Genomic DNA, 20,882 nt, shown 5'->3' with positions numbered 1-20,882 from the left:
TTTTTTTCTTTTCTCCTTTTTTTTTTTTTTTTTTTTTTTTTTTAAGCATAAGAGTTCCAGTTTCAGCTGTGCAAAATTACTTGAAATGGCAATGGCGTTAGTAAAATCACCTGTTCATTTCTTTGCCAGGTAATTCTGCACTTCCAGGAATAAAAAGAAGCTGAACTTTCATTTAGGTGGATAAATGTAGACTTTGGGGGGGTTAACTTTGTCCTCATTTTGAAAAAAAATCTGATGACATAGACCAACTTCATGTCTTGAGTAAAAAGTAAGATCTCTGATTTGACTCAAGAAGGCTGGGTTAGAGAAAATATTACATCAACCTTTCATATATGAAAACATGCATGTTTTGAAAGAGCAGCTTGGGCTTGGCTCTAGAGCAAATGTTATAAGCCAGAATGTGATTTGATGTTTTAGACAAAAAGGAGAAAATTACAGATTCGAGAAAATTCAACTAATGACAAGAAAGGGCAGCAGGTACTTGCTGGAGTCCAACCTTCTACTCACTGTTTCAAGTCAAGATAAATGGAGTGGAGAAATTAACAGGCAAAACTTTGACTCCTCACCAGAGCTGATCTTGGCAATGGATACTGCTGAAACAAAGGCTATGAAAAGCCACATATATTATCATGGCTAAGAAAGAGACTTTTGCATGCACATTTATTTAATCAAACTCTAATCTGGGGAAAAGAGGCAGAGGAAGGGGACAGCATCAGCAGGGGCCAGGGGCAAGAGCAGGGAAGAACACAGGGAAAGTTGTCCACAAAGGAGTCTCTTGTTTTTCTGGGAGAATCTATTATCCTAAAACCCTTGCAAAGCTGAACTGAAGTCATCATTAAGCAAATGCACCGAGCAGGCACAGCAGGAAAACAGCTAAACAAATATTTATTTCTCCAAGGCTGAATTGCATGGGAGTGTCAACAACAGCAACAGCAAAAAGTACAAAGTCTGGAGGGTGGGGGGGAAACACCAAAGACTTTGAAGTTCTTAAATAGGGATATTTGTATAAAATCAACAGTAATTCGTTATTAAAATACACAGATACATTGAAGCTCACAGAAGGACTCTGCTTCCCAGCTTGTGTGAGAAAATTCAGTGAACAAATAGCTATCTACAGGATTAGGAGGTGCCAAGCAACAAGAATCCAGTGTTAAAAGAGCTGAGCAGGAAGGGTGAAGGATTCTCCCTGTTTCGGTGGGAAGAAACCCACCAGAAAACCAGACCTGAATTTCACACACTTGGGAACCTCAAGGTGTGCTGCCCTTCTCTCTACATCTGAGGCATTAATGGCAGCTTCCCCGGGCCTTCCTACCAAATTTCATTCCTCCTTCCCATGCTTTGCTGAATACCTCCTGTATGACCAGTTGGGAACGACAGTGAACAGCCAGGTAGCACAAAGAAATTTGTAAACCAATTGGACCTTATTCAGACATTGCAGCAGACAGAGAGATTTGTGGAAAGAAATAAGAAAAATGCATGCAAATTCTTTCTGGAGTGGTCTCAAAGAAGAAAAAAAATCTCTGCTCTTGGTCAGACCTCTTAATGTGCCAGAACCCCTGTCTCCAGGGCAATCTTGTCTCTTGGCTGGTAGGGACACTCACCACACAGTGTCTCTCCTCTGCGAATTCAACCCCCTGGTAGCTGGCTGTCAAGCTCAACAGCTCAGGCAAGCTCCCATGTGGCTGAGGGATACCCTTGGTTTCTCAGAACTGCTCCATGGTCCTGCTAACAACTCCTGCAGTGTTTGCCCCGAGCAGTCTATATGCACAAAGTAAGGGCAGGCAGTTTACTGATGCCTGTATCAATTTCTCACAAGAGTGGCTCCAAAAGACAAAGAGGGAGAACAGCACATTTCTCACACATCTGAGGCTGAATTTGCCACCCTTTGGTGTCCTGATGAACTTGGAATCTGAGTGATTCTGCGTGGTAGAAGCTTCCATTGATGGGACTTCCTCCTCAATGTATGTGTGACTTCACAGGGGATTTGTCTTGCTACAGCATCAGAAAACCTCAGCTTGCACAAAAGGAAAAGGCCAACCCCAGTAAATCTGGGTCCCCTCTTCAGTGGAAGAAGAGATGTCAAAAGGGGCTGAAATGTCAAGCAGGCTCAGTGTCCAGCCAGTGGTGGATGGGAGCTTCAGTTCTACCTTTCACTGATGGCGGGGCAAAAGGACAGGGTACAAAAGAGTAGTTTCTCATACAAGACTTGTTGGTGAATGAATCTTTGTCATCTTCTGAAATTGTTCAACATATTAGGTAGGAAAAGGATCAAGGTATAATCACAGTGCAAGTCAGACCTTGCCAGGCTCCTAGCATGGGAAGCAGGGTGTAGACTGCACATCACTGATGATCAATCCTAAGATGTTTCTCCAACCCACCAAGAAAGGAAATGACAAGGTACAAATGACTCAGAAAGTAATTAGGAGAGAAATCGTCGACCAGACAGAAACCTGGTCACAGGCTTTGACAGATTGAGAAAGATGAATTTCTGATGTAGCAAGGCCTAGGGAGCTCCTGAAATCCAACCGTTAGATTTTACCAGCTGTTCACACCTACTGCAACATAATCAATTGTTTATGTGCCCATGGAAGGAAGTAGCAAACTGCATATATCTTCAAAAGCTTGAGCTCTAGTGTACACTTGAATGTTTCCCAGATGTTTCATTTGTCCTCACAAACAGGGTGTCCGCCTGAATTTTAGAATAAAGGGATCTTCCCATTTGTGAGTGGGAATCATTTGTCTATGAAGATGTAGGTCTAGGAAGTGTTTTACTAAAGGATGTAACATGTTCAACTGTACACTCACAAGAATCAGAGAATCATATTAGAAATCTTTCCTGGAGAAGAGAAGAGACATAATCACGAAGAGGATTCATAATTAGAAAATGGTTTCATGTTACAACACATAATTAAGAATATGCTGTGTCACCCTATGCCATTTCCATTTGGGAAATAAGTTGTATTTCACAACTGAGCCTAACTATTCCAAAAAAAAAACCACAAAAAAACACGAACAAAAAAATCCCACCCCAAAACCAAAACCAACCAAACAAAATAACCCAAACCCAACCCCAGAAAAACTGCCCACATTTTTCTCATTCTGTAGTTGAGCAATAAGCACTTTACCTACTGGGGTAAACTGGGATTATGCATACAAATTGCTTCATGTTCTCCACCTATCAGCACCAGCAATGGCCAAGTGTAATCAGGACTCAATTACAACCTTACCAGAGTTATCTGCTGATGCTGCTCTTACCGCTGAAGAGCAAGCTTTTTTTCTAAAGCAGGTCTGACCTCTATGAGCCCTCAACTCACTGCCCCAGTGTAGCAAAAAAAGCGATGATAAAAAAGTTAGCAGCTAGTGCTCTAGAAAAAAGGAATGACACACTTGTCATCAAGGAAGAATAGACAGGCCATTGGGAAATGGACTGGAGCCCAGACAATGTCAAATCCATCTCGGTGAAGAGTTTTACAGTATCAGCTATAACTCACTCTCATTTTCTAGAACACTTTATTGAAGTCTGCAAAAGTTAGAAAGAGAGCACAGAAATGCACTGGCTTTGAAATCTTTGCCACAGAAGATTGTAAATAGCGTTATTACAAATTGTGGCTTTTCTGTTTGCCCCTCCTCAGGGTGCTATAAAAGGGGTGCCACTGGCAGCTCACTTTCCTTGTATGGACAGTGCTAATTACTGCCATGGTGTGCCCAGCAGTCACTGCTTTGACCCTGCCATTCTTGCAGCTGGTAGCCCATCAAGCTACCTTACAAGCAAAACTTATCTCCTTACTTCTGTGGAAGCACTGAGGAAACTTCTCACTTCAAAAGCCAACTTAACTCTCTCCTCACACCCACATCTCACCAGCTCCATTAACTCTCTTAATAGACTGGAAAGCATGTGTGTTAGTGTTTTTTGTGATAGACTATCAACTCCATGCCAAATGGGTCTGGAGACTTGGAAATCATGGCATTTGGGAGGCTGCTATCATGCAGCCTTCTTCCAATTTATTTTACAAACAAGCTGCAGCCAGCGTCTGAAATGTAGATGAGATTATTAAAAAAAGAAAAAAAAAAAAAAAGGGAAGAAAGAATAAGAAAATCCCAAAGGCAGAAAGCTGATCTGAAGGAGGGTAGTAGGCAAAGAGGAAGGATTCTGGGAGCAGAGACATGATGAAATGAGAGCAGAGCTCAAAACTACCCCCTGATTCATCTTATCCTGCAGCTTTGCTGTGTTTCTGACGTGCAGGAAGAAAATTTATTTCATCTCAAAATTATTTGTGACTTCTGAAATTTGGGGAGAGGAGATTTTGAAAAGTCCAGGATCATTTCAAAGAGGGATCCCATTACCTTGGAGTTTTTCCAGATTCCTTAGGGACAGCCAGATTGGATTGATATTCCTGTGAAAAGGGCTCGCTCATTTTCACTGATGGCTCTGCAGTTGATGCATTTTGTCTCATAACTTTTGTGCCTGATAGGAAACACTGAGGTGGGCAGCAAACTTTGGGTTTGACAAGGGAATATTCTCCGAATAAGAATCTGATTTGCAGAAATCTGAGACAAGGAGTGCAGAGGAGATCAGAAACAGCTTAACCTGTCCTAAGAATGTGACAGAGAACAGCCTGAAACCAAAACCTGAAGACCTAATAGCCTCAAATCCTAAGAGATTTTTACCATTCTACTACCTGTCTCTTTTTGCCTTCTTCCTACTGCTCATTGGAAAGCAGACAGCAATCACCTTTTCTTAAAGGCAGCATCACAGTGTAGGAGTACCATGAACACAACCTGCCTAGCACCACATCGTCACGCTTTAAAGTGTGGTCCTCCTCAGAGAAATAACAGTTTAAAGGTACTTTGCTACCACACACACATCTGCTCCCTGAGGGGCTTCATTATCCCTTTAATGTGGAGTGAAGGAATACCAGATCTTTTCCCTTCCCCAGCCCTCCTGAGTGTCTTTCAGTCATGCCTGCTTAAATTTGCTGATAAAAACACATATTTGCATGGTCATTAACAGAGGGGTTGGAAGGAGGGAGCTTTATACACTCTCAGTTTATGCCTCAAAACCCAAACCACCAAAGGAACTCCCTTTTTGGAAACTGCAGTTAGAAAAGCAACTGGGTTTCATGCTTCAGGGTTTCAGCTGTTCACCTGTGAGAACTACAATAGCTGCACTTTTCTTTTCACTGCTCATTAATATCCATGCTCTGCTCTGTACAGTGCTCCAGGACTGATGGAGGTCTCCACAGCCCTCTGCCTGCCCCCACTCCTTGTACCAGTTACACTGGCAGCACCAGGGCAGGGATTTGGCCTGTTTTTCACATTCCCCAGAATTCATCCTCACCTGCACTGAAAGTGGCTGTACTCGCAACTCCCACCTCCCCGAGTGCTACAGCACTGAAGATGCTTAGTGAGTTCACTGGATCCACCATAGCAGCTAATGCAACTGGAATCCAAATCAAAACAGCAGCTCTTCTGACAGAGCCTCTTAAACAACAACCTGCAACAACAACCAAACAAAGCAGGGTGGCCACGGCCTTCATAAAGTCAGTTGAGGGCTCCCCCACAAAGTTGATGAGCCCATCACAACCTACTCAGAAAAGGCAACAGAAGGATGGAGATTTCACCCCATCTTCTAAGCAAACCTCAGCTGGAGCTCCTCTTGCCTCTAGATTCTGCCACCCCAAACACACACAACACATGCACGAGTTTATGGTCTCCCCGGACATACTTCCTCAGGTTCTCTCAGCTCCTTCTTCAGTGAATCTGCTTCTCCCCATCACCAGAAGTGCACTTAGCCACACATAACAATGCCACCTACTCAACATTAACCCAGGCACAAACCCATCAGCCAGAGAATTAGTCTGGACCTTGTCACCCTTTTAAGAGCCAGCCCAAGCTCTTGATCAGTGAAATACACAAATAAGGGATCTGCAAATACGTCAGGGCAACAATGAAGAAAATATCTGCCTTTCCTCCCTGTTTTTTTTTACTAATAGCAACCTCTGCTTCTCAGAGCACATCCTTCCCCAAAGACGCCAAAGCTGGCATTTCCTAGTCTAAGCTCTACAGAATAATCACACCGTTTAGAAAATAACTCGTGTCTCTGGAGTTCTCAGCTTCCCTATTTGTCAGTAGAAAACGAGACATTTCCTCAAAATATACAATAAAATAGCCTCTAGCAATAGCCTGCAATGCTTCTCTTTACAATAGTTTTATGAGTGTGTGTGCGGTCTCCTGGGAGTGCTTTCATAATCATTTATACAAATGACAGAAACTTAGGACAATGAGAAGCAGAAAGGGAAATACAACCATCACGCATGCAGCTGCTTTGAATAGTCTGCAGAAAAAGTGGTTTGCTGGGTGGCAAAGAGATGTTTGGCTATTTGTAGGTCTAAATGAGGAGATTACAACCCCTCTTAAGGAGGGGCAGCATGCTGTATGCTGCTCCCAGAGCAATCCAGTACAGCCCATTGCTCAAACTCCTCCTGGACTCTCTCACTGCTCTTGAACAGTTCTCAGAACCAGACATATTCTACGTATGTTAAAATATCACATAGTGAAAGAGGTGATACCCATAAAGAGATCCTGGGAGGGGGGATGGGTATCCAATTCTTTACCAATTTCCTACCCCTCCTTCACAGCATGGTTTGTCCCAGCTGAGTGACATTTGCAGTGCTCTCCAAGAGAGGTAGCTTGCATTTCAATGTAAAGGAGCTACTCTGGGAGGCTGTCACCTGCTCCTAGCTTGTTGACATTAGGTAAGAGCAATGCTGGTCTTTGAAAATACACCATAAAATTGCTATGAAAACTTGTTTCTTCTGTGGATGTTCAAAATTTCTACTTGTGTGGGGATGAAGAAGGGACTGTCAACTCCTATGTGCACAAATAACACAGCAAGAAAGTACTGAAAGAAAATCCATTTATTCAAGATCCATTTACTCAAACACTTTCCCCTCCCTCCTTTTCCTTTTCTTTGCAATAAAAGTTAACTCAACCCTCTGTATAAAAAGAGGGGTGGACTGGTTTAGTGCGATGTTATGGACCAGTTTCATTTGGCCACGACTCTCCAGGGGACAGAGTTCTTGTGAGACCAAAACCTACAATACTTAGAAGCACAGGATTTACCAATCTGTTCCCTGTGCCACCAGAAATATATTTCCTCTCTCCTCTCACCCAGCCAGAAAAATATATAAATAAATAAATAAATAAACAAACTTATGGAGCAACATGTCCAAGAAGCAGTGAGCAGAAATGCATCTCAGAGGGGTGCTAAAGCATATAATAGCTGTATTTGTCTTTCTGGAAATGCCCTGGTACAAGATAACAAAAAAAGAAGGCAGGATCATTTGTTGTGTTCAGGTTTTAGGAGGCATCTGAGTAGATCTGTTAAGTTTGCATGATGTTAACAAAACCTACCTGAATGCAACAGCTTTTCCCTTTCTGGGACAAGGGTCTTTTTTGCCAAAACAGCAGAGAGGCTCTTAGGAGAAAGTGGTGAAAGTGAGTGCAGATTTTACTTTGGGATGAATTCTAGGTTTGAGCAATTAAGAATCATACAATTATCTAGGTTGGAAGGGACGCTACTGCCCCTTCCCTGCCAGGCCACATGCAACACAAATTGATTCCTCTGTATTTCAGAACAGATTATTGGTATTTGCTCATTATTGCTCCCTCAGGGACTTGTGCCAGCACTTCCTTCAGACACGGCCCAAACCACACTGGGATTAGTAATAGGGATCACAAGACTAAGAGGGAGATGCCCAGCCAGGGGAAGAGATAACAGCCCAGCAAGGCTACCATTGGTAGACTGGAGGAGGTTTCCTGGAAGAAACATATCTTCCCTAAGGAAGCTTGGATGGATGAGCTGGGTGCTGTGGAACTGAGAGGAACAGACCTGGAGTATGTGGATAAAAGAAAAACAATAGAAAATATAGCTAGATTAAAATATTTTCCTTAGTTGCTTAATTTTAGGCAAACAAACAAACAAAAAACCAAAAATAACCACAAGAAAGAGTAAAGTACTAGGACAAATCATTCTATATTACTGAGACAATGATAATCTCAAAAATGTATTTTAGGTCACAGCATGATGGCAACAGGATTAACTACATGTTTCCCTAAAAGAAACTGGGTGGGTTGCTGTTCAGAGATTTCACTGTTGAGTGCATGGCATAGTATAAAATACAGGGAACTGCTGCCAGAGAAACCAGACTGGCACTTTGGAGACCTCAGTTTTATTCTCTGATTTCCTCAAGCCAGTCACTTCCCACCCACTCACTCACTCTTTCCCAAAATGACTGGAAGCTCTTGGGGTTTTGGCCTTTCTCAGCAGTTGCCCAGTGCCCAACATAACAAGACCCCAAGTTTTTATCAGGCTAACTGCAGCACACAAACAACAACAAACAGTATTTCTGAGGAAGATACTCTGCTGGGAGGTTGAATACAAGAAAATGAAATGAGAACTCGGAAGTATCCCAAGTACCACCAGTTCTGAGTACCAAGATTAAAACTAACAGGATTCAGCCAAGTACCTCTGGCCAGTCTTTATCCTTTAACTGCAAAGAAAAGCAATCTTTACAAAGCGATAAAGCCATCCAAGAATGGCTGTGGTTGTTTCTTTTAAATGAACCATAGAGAACAGATGGTCTCCTCTCATACTGTCACAAAGGTCAAAATTAGCCACCCCTAAGACTAGCAGGTTCTTGAAATGCTCAAGTGCTTGTGTCTGGTCATTATGACTAATCCACTCTCCAGAACAAGAAAGGGCAAATGAAGAACACCCCTCCAAATACTGCAACAACTCCTAGCCATGGCTGGTGTGTAATGGACTCAGACATGGTGTCAACAGCTGCTCCTAAAACCCAATGAGTCAGCCTTTCAAAAGAGCTTGTCAGCTCTCACTGTTAAAGCTTTCATACAGATTATATTTACTTCTCAGTGTTTAAAGATATCCTTTTTAAGCCTTGAAAACATAAAATATTTTCCTTACAGAATTTTTCCTTTTTCCCAAGACAGCCGCCCAAGAATCTCTCATATATTTAACCAGGAGCAACACTTCCCAGCTCTTCTTTCCCTTTCCTCTTCACATGCTGACAGCTAAACCAAAGGCAAGCCTCTCTTTCTGAAGTCATGTACAAACGAAGAATTTCTGGTCCCTTTCACAACTTTTGCCTGCAAACCGCAGTCAGACTTCCAGAGTACTGTGAGGTTAAGTGTTCTGCTCAACAGACAGGGTACAGAGGCATTGGGTGACTTGCCTGCGGTCCTACAACAGGCGTGCAGGCGCAAATCCCCTTCCCATCCCCTACTCTAATCACCAATCTCCCTCAGATGCTGTCATTTAAATAAAAAGGCCTATTGGAAATGACAGGTGAAGAAAGCAGTCCAGGCATGAAACGCACTCTAAAGTATATTAATAGAAGGTTGCCAGACAGAACGGCACAAGGCATTTGATCGCATCATCTTAGGCTTGTTGTTCATGCTCCTTTGCATCTGGCTGCGTGATTTCTGCCAGATTCTCGGCTGGAGGAGCAGGCTAGGATTTGCCTGCTTTCCCTAACCCGTGCCGGGCTCAGCTGCAATCATGCAGAGCACTGAAAGAAATCCCTTTGAGTCGGGATTCATTCCGAACATGTAAAACCCAGACAAATGACTGCTTCTCCAAAGTGAATCCCATTTCACAGCAAGTAGGTTATTAGTGTGGAACTCCATACAAGTACCCTGCATTCAAAAGCCCTCTGCATTATTAATAGAAGATGAGCTTTTGACATCAAAGGAGAACCATTATGTATGCTAAACGGTGGCAAAAATTGTACCCGCACTTCAAACCTTTTCAGTTCTTTGTCCCTTGTAAATCAATCAAGGTTGACAGATGCTTTAAGGAGAGTAATCTTTTCAATGATACTGTCAATGGATAACATAATGGAACATTGTCTCTGTGCTGTGTGAAGACATGGAGCTAGTCAATTATGGACAACACTTCATGCAGCCGCCAGTTTTCACTTGAAGTGCTGCTGTTGAAGTATTATAATCCCAACAAATGGCCGCAGCAGCATACAATGTAAATGAGACCTCCTGAAGCTTTGGAAAATTAATTAGTAACAACAGTGGTCCATTCCCACACTTTCAAACACCAGCCTGGTGATGTTAACGATGCACTTCCCCCCTTCCCTTTGAGCAGTCAATAGGGCATATTTACATACACTATTTTTAATCTTCAACACTTTTTTCCCCCCTGCTTTTAAATGCAGGAAGCTCTGGATCCTTTTCCTCTCTTTCGAGCAGCAAACTGCGTCCCTAATATTTCCAACCAGGCACATAACCCACATGGCTGGAGCTGAAAACAAGAGAACAGAGACTTTCCCTCCTGGAGACACCGGTAATATTCACTCCTCTTGCTTTGCACACGTCGGCCACTTTGTGGCTGTGTCCTTTTCTATCACTTCTATCCTCTCAGCTGCCCTGAGAAGAATGGCTTGGATGGATGGCAGGGGAAAAGCTTCTGGTCTCAAGAGACCAGTAGGATGCGAGTTGAAAGCCCAATGTACTGAGTGCCAGCAGCACCTAGGTCAAACTGTGATGCACTGGATGCCAACTTATATAGCTGGTTGCCGGCTTCTATAAAGGAGATTGAGAGTCAAAGGGAAGAGACTGTGCTGTTTATTTAGCTATTGGCTTCTATTTCCTACGTCATTTTCTCAAAGATTTTCCCTTTGTCAACTGAGGCCTGTGCTAAGAGGAACACTTAATCTCCCACAGTAAGAGAGAAAAATCCCACACTCGAGCACAAAATTTCTAAACTCCTATCAATTGCAGGTTTTCATTGCTATGATCTGTGAATGCCCCCTTATCTATAATGTGTTTTCAAAACAATCAGGTGCAGATCAAAATCAGGTGCCCCCTTATCTATAATGTGTTTTCAAAACAATGAGGTGCAGATAAGAAAAATCAATCACTGAGTTCTTCTTGGGCAAGAACAGGCTGTTCCTTGAACCCAACTCCCTCTTCCCCAGGTTCCAAACAGCTGGGAACAGATGTCCCTCCTCATTTAGTAGGAGTTTGGTCTTCTGCACTCTGCGCAATTTTCTGAGAAGCCCTTACAGTGGTTGTCACACTGCAGCAGTTTCCCAAACCCCCCAAACATACAGACAATAGTTAAACTATACTCTAAGGCAACAGGGGAAGCCAACAGCAGCCACACACCCTCTCAAGCATGACCCAACCAGCTGCCACTGCTGATCTCAAGAAGAAAAGGGAAATGTTTCATCTACTAGAGACCCACCTCCTAGGAAGAGAAAAGACAGAGGAAAGGATATCTTCTACCTAGCCTTAGAAAAATCAGAGACTGATCCAAACATTTTCTTCACTTGCATTAAACAAACTACCACAGAATAGAGAAATGGACAGTAATCAGGTGGTTTCAATTCCTCCCTCCTTTTGCTGGAGCAGATCTGTCAAGAAAACAGTGGCACAACTCCATATCTATACTCACTTCCCACTCAAACTCCACAGTGCAATATGTACAAACACAAGACCAAAAAAAAATTTCTCCTGCATCTTGATGAGAAAGCTTTAGGCTAGCATTCTTGCCATGATGAAAATGTCCCTTTTTCCAATTACAGTTTCTTTTGCTGTGCAGACTTGTCTGCTTTTGTATCTGGTTTTGATTTTGTTCCTCTAGAGCTAAACACATGGAATGCTGCAGGGTCCCTATCCTCCTCCACCCACCACCTCTGCTATAAACTGGTTGTGATAACTCTGCAGAGGCAGGCACCATACCCCAGCTGTCCCCATCTTTGAGAGGAGACCTAGGTTTATCTCTCAGTAGCAGGAGAATGATCTATAAGCAAATAGGGGACAGCAGAGACTGGAGAAGCAGATAGTGGATAACAGAGAGGATTAAGAATAGAACAGACATAAAATCAGGGCCCAAACAGTAGGTTCTTCTGCTTTTCTCTGCTTGGTGCAGGATTCTAAAGTAATTTTCAATTGAGCCTGTTCCTATTACATAGCTGCCAAATGTCATCCACTCCCTTCCCTCCTCACTGCTCATGGCTAGAAGTTACTGCCTTGGTTGAGATGTGTTTCTGAATATTCCTTATAACAGTCAAAGCAAAAAGGGACATATGCATGTCTAAAAGCATATGTCCCTTTCCAACTCATTTATAGGACTTTACCATTTATTTCCAAAATCCAGACATACCTACATACATACTTTCTTCCAAGTTACAAGACATGTATTGAGCAAATGAAGATTTTCTTGCAGAACAGTTTTCTGTGGCAATATCAAAGAATTTCAAAAGCCTTTGTAACAACTGTAAATGGAAAATTATCTAACCTTTTCTTCCAAGTTTATAATTTTTACTTCTATTTGCTACTATATTATTATTATTTAAATTGTACAAGTAAATAAAATTTTGCCAGTATAATATAATTATAAACCATGAAACAGTAAAGCTGATCCAGTTGATCAAAACACAGAAGATTTTATGGTAAAAACTAAGTGTTCCAATAATTCAGAACCAAAGGTTATAATATGGAAGATGAAGAACTTGCCTCTATTTAAGTGCTTAATGACAACAAATAAGATCACAACTTACCACTTTTGGATAAGGTAAGTATAAGAGGGAAGATGGTAGCTAATAATGACAAAAATTTTAAGTAGCTTTCTATTCATATTAAACTAAACTTCACACAATCCAATTAAGCCAGAGATTTATCATTTAAAGATAAATTAGAAAAAAATTAATTAAGAGAAACACTGCTTACGTAAGAGAAGTCTTCAGCATTCTGACAGAGTAGCTTGGGAAAAACAGCCTGTCGCTGAAATCTTTCCTCATCTTCAAAGATGTTCCCATACATGAAGCCATTCATCATGGTGGAGTGGGCATGGATGTCAATATAGAACTCCAGGTTAATGTTCTGTTGAGGGAAAACAACAACAACAACAAAAAATTCAGCATGAGATAAATCATAACTGTGCTATGTAGGTGAAGCCTCCCATAAATCCAATACTGCCATCCTTGAATCATGGTGCCAGCACCTGAGAGCCATGCTAAAGATGTGTCCAGCTATTCATGCCTCTTTGTGGGTGCATGTGAGATGCAATACTAGAGCATCATAGACATTTCTTTGCCTGTTCTGAGAAGGCTAGAACATGTATGCAGCACAGGACACTGTGCGAAATGGAGGCAAAACATTATCCTTTGTTTTGACACAGGGCTTAGTGTCACTGATAAAAATATGCACCTTCCAGTTCTAGAGAATGATTGTTTGGGCATAGCTTTGCTATCTCTGCACAATTCTATATCGCAATATGCAGACGTACACTTCTGCCATGAAAGACTGGCTCAAAATTCCATAAAAAAGACTTCAGTATTTCCTGTGCAGTTTTTTTCACTTTATACGGAGAAATACTGCAAATTGTTTTGTCTTAGTCTGCTTTGTAGGAGCAATTCAACAGAACAACTCCCAAAAGCAAGTGCCTTTAATGCCTCTCCACTTGTATCTTCTCACGCGATTCTGCATCAACTCTTGCTTCAAAAAAAACCAACAGGACCCCCTAACACAGAAGAGCCTGCTCTCCCCATGTAAGAAAACACTGCTCAAGTCTCCAGTCCAGGGACACCTCTTTTTCCTCATGTAATATATAAGTGCTACTACTTCTCCAGCAATCAGCAGCAAAGAGTGAATGTTCGCCTTGATCACCATCTACAGTGCCATCGACAGCAGTGAGAAGGCAACATCCAGTACTAAAAAGTGCTACCAGAGCAGATACCGAGAGGTTCCCCAAACTCTTGTAACTTCTGGTCCTGAGCAAATGGTGCTCTGTGACTAGACAGTGTCAAACTCAGCCCTGTCACCTGGGTTCAGTAAGAACCTTCCTGGTGAGCAGAGTGTTCCAGTTCAGTGCCTGAACAGGGGGATGGAGAAGAGCTCTGTTAGCAGGACAGGGATTAGGATGCTTAGCCCTTTGCCCCTCGATTGCTAACAGGTTCCTTGGCCAGTAAAATACAACATACAGCTCTCCAGCCACGTGTCTTGTCTGCACACAAAGCTTGCTCTGACTACTGGAGAATACTGAGCTACATGACAGTCCAATGTAATACACAGTTTGTATTATGCAGCTCACGTGACAGCAGTGTCAGCTCTCCTAGAGAGTCTCTGATGGGGGGAGAACATCATTTGGTATGTGAAACTAATATGATACAGATTTACTTTCCCTTGGCAGAAAACCAATGTACAATACACAGTGACTGTTTAGTTTAATTAAACAGCCTAGAGAGAGTAATACTGTATCTTATTAAGCCTCTCCTATGTTAAAACGTTAGCTAGTGCAATATCAATGTCGGACCATGCTTCATAGGAAAAGGAATATTTGATTGTATATGACTCTAATATAAAAACCTGTTTGCTCCTGCCAAAACATTATGCTGTGCTATAGAGGACCAACACTGCAATAAAGCACACATCTGCTATTCGGAGATATAGCACTGAGGAGAAAGATTAGCATTGACAGGATGAAATACCACATAGGATTTTCTTCCTCTCCAAGCATACAGAAATTAAAACTGAGATTGAGTAATATTATTTTTCATAAGATAATTTCCCCATCTGAAACAGAATTTGATGAGATCAGATGCACACTGGCATATCATTATAAGTCAGAACATGTTGTAGAGTCTCAGAACGGTGATTTGATGATGAAGTGAGGAGATAATCCAGTTAAACTGGATATTTGTAAAGCATGAATGTCCTTCAAATAGAAGTCAGTGACCTAAGCCATACTTAGACCTAGACAGAACTCTTTATAGGGATATAAATAGAAGTCAGTGACCTAAGCCATACTTATTTTATAGTACCTAGACAGAACTCTTTATAGGGATACATTTACTAACAAAGTAATTGAGAAGCACAGTGAGATACATAACAATAGACTGGTATAATTTATGTCTTAACACAAAGGTGGTGGCATAAATTGTATGATCTGTGCTATGTCATACTATACTTATTTATCCATAGTTATCAAATTGTTTCCAAAAGAAGGTGTCTAAAAAAAGGGACAGAGAAGCACAGATTACTAAAATAACTTTCCATAGGCTATCCAGCAAGAAATTCATCTGCAGAATGTGGGTGACCTGAGCCTCAGCTTAGTATTCAATTGATCAACTCATCCAGTCTAACACAGTGTCACTAGAGAATGTTTTCTAAATGCTCCTAAATGCTGGTAAAAGCATTCTGGAGAATTTTAGGTAATCTCTTGGGATGCTGAGATTTTATTGAAGATCTTTCTTGATTTTCAAATAGTCTGCTTACATTGGTTATTTGTGAGGGAACAGTGCCCTTCACAGATATCACCTTCACCTAAAGATTAAGCTTCCAGATCCCTTATTTGGAAACCATGACATTCAACAGATATCTTATCACCCAGAGAAGTGTTTGAAAACATTTATCTAGTCATTCATTACAATGTATTTCAAAAGTAATTTCCTAAGTCAGCCCACAATAACTATTACGCTGGTTTTTCAGGTCTATGTTCCTTACTCTCCTACTGAACTTATAAAAAACTCTATTTCACATATTCCTGCCCACAAAATATAGTCCAAATTTGCAATTGTCCATACTATCCACCAGGTTGCTAAACAGTACTAGGGTTATTGCCAATTAGATGTATTACTGCCAGACCCTGCTGGATGGGAACAGAACAGTATTTCAGTGTTTCATTTTTCTTTTCTTCTCATGTCATCATATTATCTTATCAAAGGGAAACATCTTGAGCATTCTGCATTACAGAACAAAATAATTCAGAGCACTGTTAATATAACACATGAATTCCTAACGGAAAAATTCTCTTTATTCACAGACGCAAAGATATTGTGGCCTTAAAATGGACAATAACAGCCCGGTCACTGGGACATTAAACTCAAAGTTTGCTATCTCATGCACCAGGTAATAGACCAAGGAGTAGATAATTTGTTTGCAGAAAAGTTTCAAAAAAGAAAGTATGTTCCTGAACAATAATGGTATTTCTTCTCTCTCTTTAGAACCATACATATTCATAAGTACTTTATAAGAAGGAACTGTTTCACCCACTGCCCCACTACAAATTTAAGCTAGGAAATAAAGCTTCATATTTCAGTGGAGGTTCTCTGGAAGATTTTGACATAATTACTGATCTTCTGCAATTTAGGCAGGATCACAGAATTAACATTTTATTAAATATATAATGTCACCTACTGATGGGAATTTCATAAAGATCAGCAGAGAGCTGACCTTCTGAAATTGTTTCTCTTTGTGTCAGGGAGAATTTTAATGGGAGAATGAGGTTAATAAATGTATGTGTGCATTTACATGAGCACATACAAACACACTTAAAACATAAACCACTCCTATCAACTGTTAAACCACTGGGGTATCTGTCAGTATCTACACAGCAGAACCCATCCCAGTTAGGGCTTCTAACGCAGTAGCATTTACAAGTAAGAAAGGGAAGAAATTTAAATGTGGCTCAAAGTCTTATAGTCACATTTCCTTCAGCCTTTAAGCAGAAAATAATGAATAACCAGGCTCAAACATCTCTGGATGCCACAGCTGCCTTCTGAGAGACTTACAAGTTACATCCTACAATATGATATTAAACTCATCATTTTCTGCTTTAGAGGTGGAATGCAAAATGATTCAGATGCCTTATAAAAATCATCATGCAATTTAATTCCCTCAAGTGTCTTTTCTTTGTGCTTAGAAGCAGCAGCAGAGATTTTCTCTCTCACAGTCTTTCTTAAGTAAAGCAGTAATTACCTGGATGACCCAGCTCACAGAGTTGGAGAAAACAAAGGCAGACTTGGTCTTTCTTTCCTCCGTGTGTCAAAACAGAAATCACTCGCTAGACTGACAGAGACAATGATTGAACCCCACTTCCTAGAAAATAACAGTTAACATTCTCTCCCTTGAAAAGAAAGGTCTTTGCCTCTTCTTGCCACTTACCACATAAAACCAGAATAAATAAATAAGCAAATGAATTTCTGCTCTAAAGTTCATTTGAATCCCTGCCTTTGTGACACACACTTTCCACTGTTCTCCCGAGTCAATCTAGAGTTTCTGGCAGCTTGAGAAATATACATATAAATTAGGGAGTGGGAAAAATGAAAGAAATAATAGATAAAGAATAAGAGCTCACATATATTGTCAAGATATGAAATAGTCAAAGTAGCACAGAAACTGGAAACTGGTTCATGATGCCATGTAAAGTTTTGAGAAAAATATATTCGCACTTGTCTGCGTTTTTATTTCATTAGCTGAATGCCTTTAGAAGGTCAGTAATTAAAAAGCAAAAGGAAAGAACGATATGACCAAAGTTAGATTTCGAACACTGCAATTATGATTCTTATGGAAACAGAGATTTAATAAATAAATAAAGAAAAAAAATCAATAAATGCCATAATAAAAGGATAAATGTGCATTGAGCCCAGAACATGAGCCACCAGAGAGACAAGTGATGCAGGAAGAAGCCAGCTCTGTCCACCAGCTGTCACTTCAATATGGATTTTATTAATTCTTGGGCATAGCAATTGGTTTAGAGAGAGAGCGTCCAAAAGCCTTCTTCACTCCAATATTTCATACAGGGGATGGGATAAACTCCTTGCAATGTTTTATACAAGGGGCTAAAACCATGGCTTGTCATTAGTGGTAGAGAACATATTAACCTCCAAGCGGACTTTATGCTCTTACTGCTAAACAACTGTTTGAAGCAAATGGACTTACCACAGTTAGCACAGCATAAGGACTTTGCCCTTTTTGGTTCAGAAAAGATTTGGAAATTCCCAGAACACTGGCTCTTTGATGCTTCCTCAGGACCAGAATCTCTCAGAAGAAAATTCTGCATAGGCGTTAAATATATCCAGTATGTCATACACATTGTAACCCACACTTAGTTATTGTGGCAACGCCTAAATGTGATGGTGCTGAGAATGGCCACACCAGAAAACACAAACACAATGTGCTAAATAAGCAAATTAAAGGAAAACTGACCATTCAGCATCACATATTCAGCAGTCTATATTCAGCTAGAAAGCACCACTTTCAGCTCTAGGAAGGTCTGCCCAGTGCCTTGAATCGCTCTTTAGGGATGCACAACTCTTGTCTCCTTCTTATTATACAAGGGAACATGAGGTAGAATTCAAACTGTCCGGATATGGTTTCACATTTTCAAGCTTCTCTTGAAACACCTGGATTTGGATGCCCAGTAAGCTCAATTTTACCCAAGCCACTTTTCTTACATCTACATTCTCTCCACATTTTCCCCCCAAAATTTGAAAGGGCCAGCATACCCCTCCCCCCAAAAAAAATAATCAAATAGTCCCAAGAACATTTTCTCTGCCATTCTTTATAACCTCTGACAAGTCAGTCCTACAGAGTCGTCTCCAGTTTTCCAGATGATGTAATCCACACTTTATTAGAGAAACTATTTCAAAGGTGTGCCACTACCCTTTTGTAACCATAGGGACAACATCTTTCTCCTTCCATTCATCATCTCATGGACCATTTGCTCCACTCACCTCTGTAAACACCATGGCAACAACAGCAATTATTTACATAAGAAATTAACAGTACGTACTGGTTTGAGATAGTAGAAAAGTCTTTTAACAATTTTTAAAACCTTCTAAAGGTTAAAAAAATAAAGAAAAAAATATGTTTCCTCATCTTGCTTCCATAGAAGGGAAAATGCCAGTTTAGAACCACTCTTATTCTCACTGATATGAAGTACAAAAGCCAACTTCTCCTAATTCCAGTAGACACCTTTACACAATCTGAAAATGCCTTTTAAGTTTCCCAGCAGAAACAGCTTGTAAACACTGATATACCACTAACTGCATGGCCATCTAGCAATTCTTCTTAACACTTCATGCATTTATTTTTCAGATTATTTCGATGACATTCCAAGAGCTGCTGTATTTTGGAATGAAGCACTCCAACCCAATTGCCATTCAAAAGTAATTATTTACTGGTCTGGTTACATGGAAAGTTCACAATCTAAAACATGATAGCTCTGAATGACAGGCATAATCTGATGTGACTCATTAGCACCTTTAAGTGGCTGGAGAAGACACTTCTATTGATTCCATGGGTTCATACAACAAAACGACGGCATGTATGTTAACACTGCTTTCCTGCCTGTCTTAAAAAGTAAGGGATGCTTTTATCCATAGAAGAACATGGGGCTGCCTTAAATGAGCTTGAACCCTGCTCTGGTGTGCCCGTCAGTAGCCCTGAAAGCAGCTAAACTCGTAGTTTTGGCCTCAGAGTGGGAGGTCAGCAACATGCATATTCTGATCCTGGTTCTTTATCTGCTGCTTCTCTCACCTGCCAGTGCAGATAACAACACCTCCTGAGGATTAGCTGACGTTTGTAAAGCACTTTGAAGATATAAAGCATCACAGTGCTTACAAGTTAAGTATTAATTCATCTGCCAGGCTGATTCACTCTTTGACCCCTCTGCAGAGATGTCCAGTTAGTGTCAGCTCTGGCAGTTTTTGCAATTCAGGCACCTGTCCACCAGCTACTGGACTGAAGCCAACAATTCACACAGGACACAGAAGAGCCGTCAGATGGTAGTAACATTTGGTCACGACAGGCCTGAATTGGATTTGAAAGGGTGACCTGGAGGTGAAAGGCTCTATCAAGAAGCTACTTCTGTTCAAATGCATATTAAATTAGAGAGGGGCCAAAGAGACAATGTAAAGACCCAGATCAAGTTAAGACAAGACTTTTGGGGCAGCTGCATGGAAAATTTTTGTATAATTTTTACCCTAAGTGAGTGGGAACCAGGAAATATGCTCCTCTGCATTTTGGGCCTGACCCCAAGCCAAAACCAGAAGGGCAAGTCTGAACAGGAACAGTCATTGTCCTGTCTCATCCTTTCTCTCTCCCTCATACAGGAGCAAATGTGCATGTCCTGTCTCATCCTTTCTCTCTCCCTCATCCAGGAGCAAACATGCACATGGAACCATAGAATGGTTTGGGTTGAAAGGGTCTAGTTCAACTCCCCTACAATAAGCAGGGACATCTTCAACTAGATCAGGTTGCTCAGAGCCCCATCCAACCTGACCTTCAATGTTTCCAGGGATGGGGCATCGACCACCTCTCTGAGGAACCTGTGCCAGTTTTTCACCACCGTCATTGTAAAAAAAATCTTCCTTATATCTAGCCTAATTCTATCTTCTTTAAAGCCATTACACTTTGTCCTATTGTAACAGGCTAAAAAGTTTGTCCCAATCTTTCTTATAAGCCCATTTTAGGTACTAAAAGGCCACAGTAAGGTCTCCCCAGGGCCTTCATTTCTCCAGGCTGAACAACCCCAACTGTCTCAGCCTGTCTTCATAGGAGAGGTCCCTCTGATCATTTTTGTGGCCCTCCTCTGGTCCTGCTCCAACAGATCCATGTCTTTTGTCTGTATTTGTGGCCTTCCTCTGGTCCTGCTCCAACAGATTCATGTCTTTTGTCTGTAGAGGGCTCCAGAACTGGACACAATACTGCAGGTGGGGTCTCATGAGAATGGAGCAGAGGGGAAGAATTACCTTGCCCGACCTGCTGGCCATGCTTCTTTTGATGCAGCCAAGGATGCGATTGGCCTTCTGGGCTGCAAGCACACATTGCCAGCTCATATCCAGCTTTTCATCCACCAGTACCCCCAAGTCCTTCTTGGCACAGCTGCTCTCAATCCCTTCATCCCCCAGCTTGTATCGATACTGGGGGTTGCACCAATGCAGGTGCAGGAACCTGCACTTGGCCTTGCTGAACTTCATTAAGATTCAGATGGGCCGACCTTTCGAGCTCGTCCAGGTCCCTTTGGATGGCATCCTATCACTCAAGCATATCAACCACACCGC

The 20,882-nt window shown here is 41.4% G+C and overlaps 1 protein-coding gene across 1 annotated transcript in view; it reads right to left on the bottom strand.

The window, feature by feature from the left end:
- Window positions 1–20,882, bottom strand: part of AGBL4 (ATP/GTP binding protein-like 4) — a 961,744-nt gene that overhangs the window by 94,007 nt on the left and 846,855 nt on the right. Inside the window, exon 10 of the mRNA XM_014939355.1 lies at window positions 12,766–12,918. Within this exon, the coding sequence (XP_014794841.1) occupies window positions 12,766–12,918 (153 nt within the window). The remainder of the gene's footprint in view (window positions 1–12,765; window positions 12,919–20,882) is intronic.

This window comes from Calidris pugnax, unplaced genomic scaffold (assembly GCF_001431845.1).
Source record: "Calidris pugnax isolate Ruff unplaced genomic scaffold, ASM143184v1 scaffold18, whole genome shotgun sequence".
Taxonomy (NCBI): domain Eukaryota; kingdom Metazoa; phylum Chordata; class Aves; order Charadriiformes; family Scolopacidae; genus Calidris; species Calidris pugnax.
The sequence above is the reverse complement of the archived record's forward strand: the minus strand, read 5'-3'. Positions and strand labels throughout refer to the sequence as shown.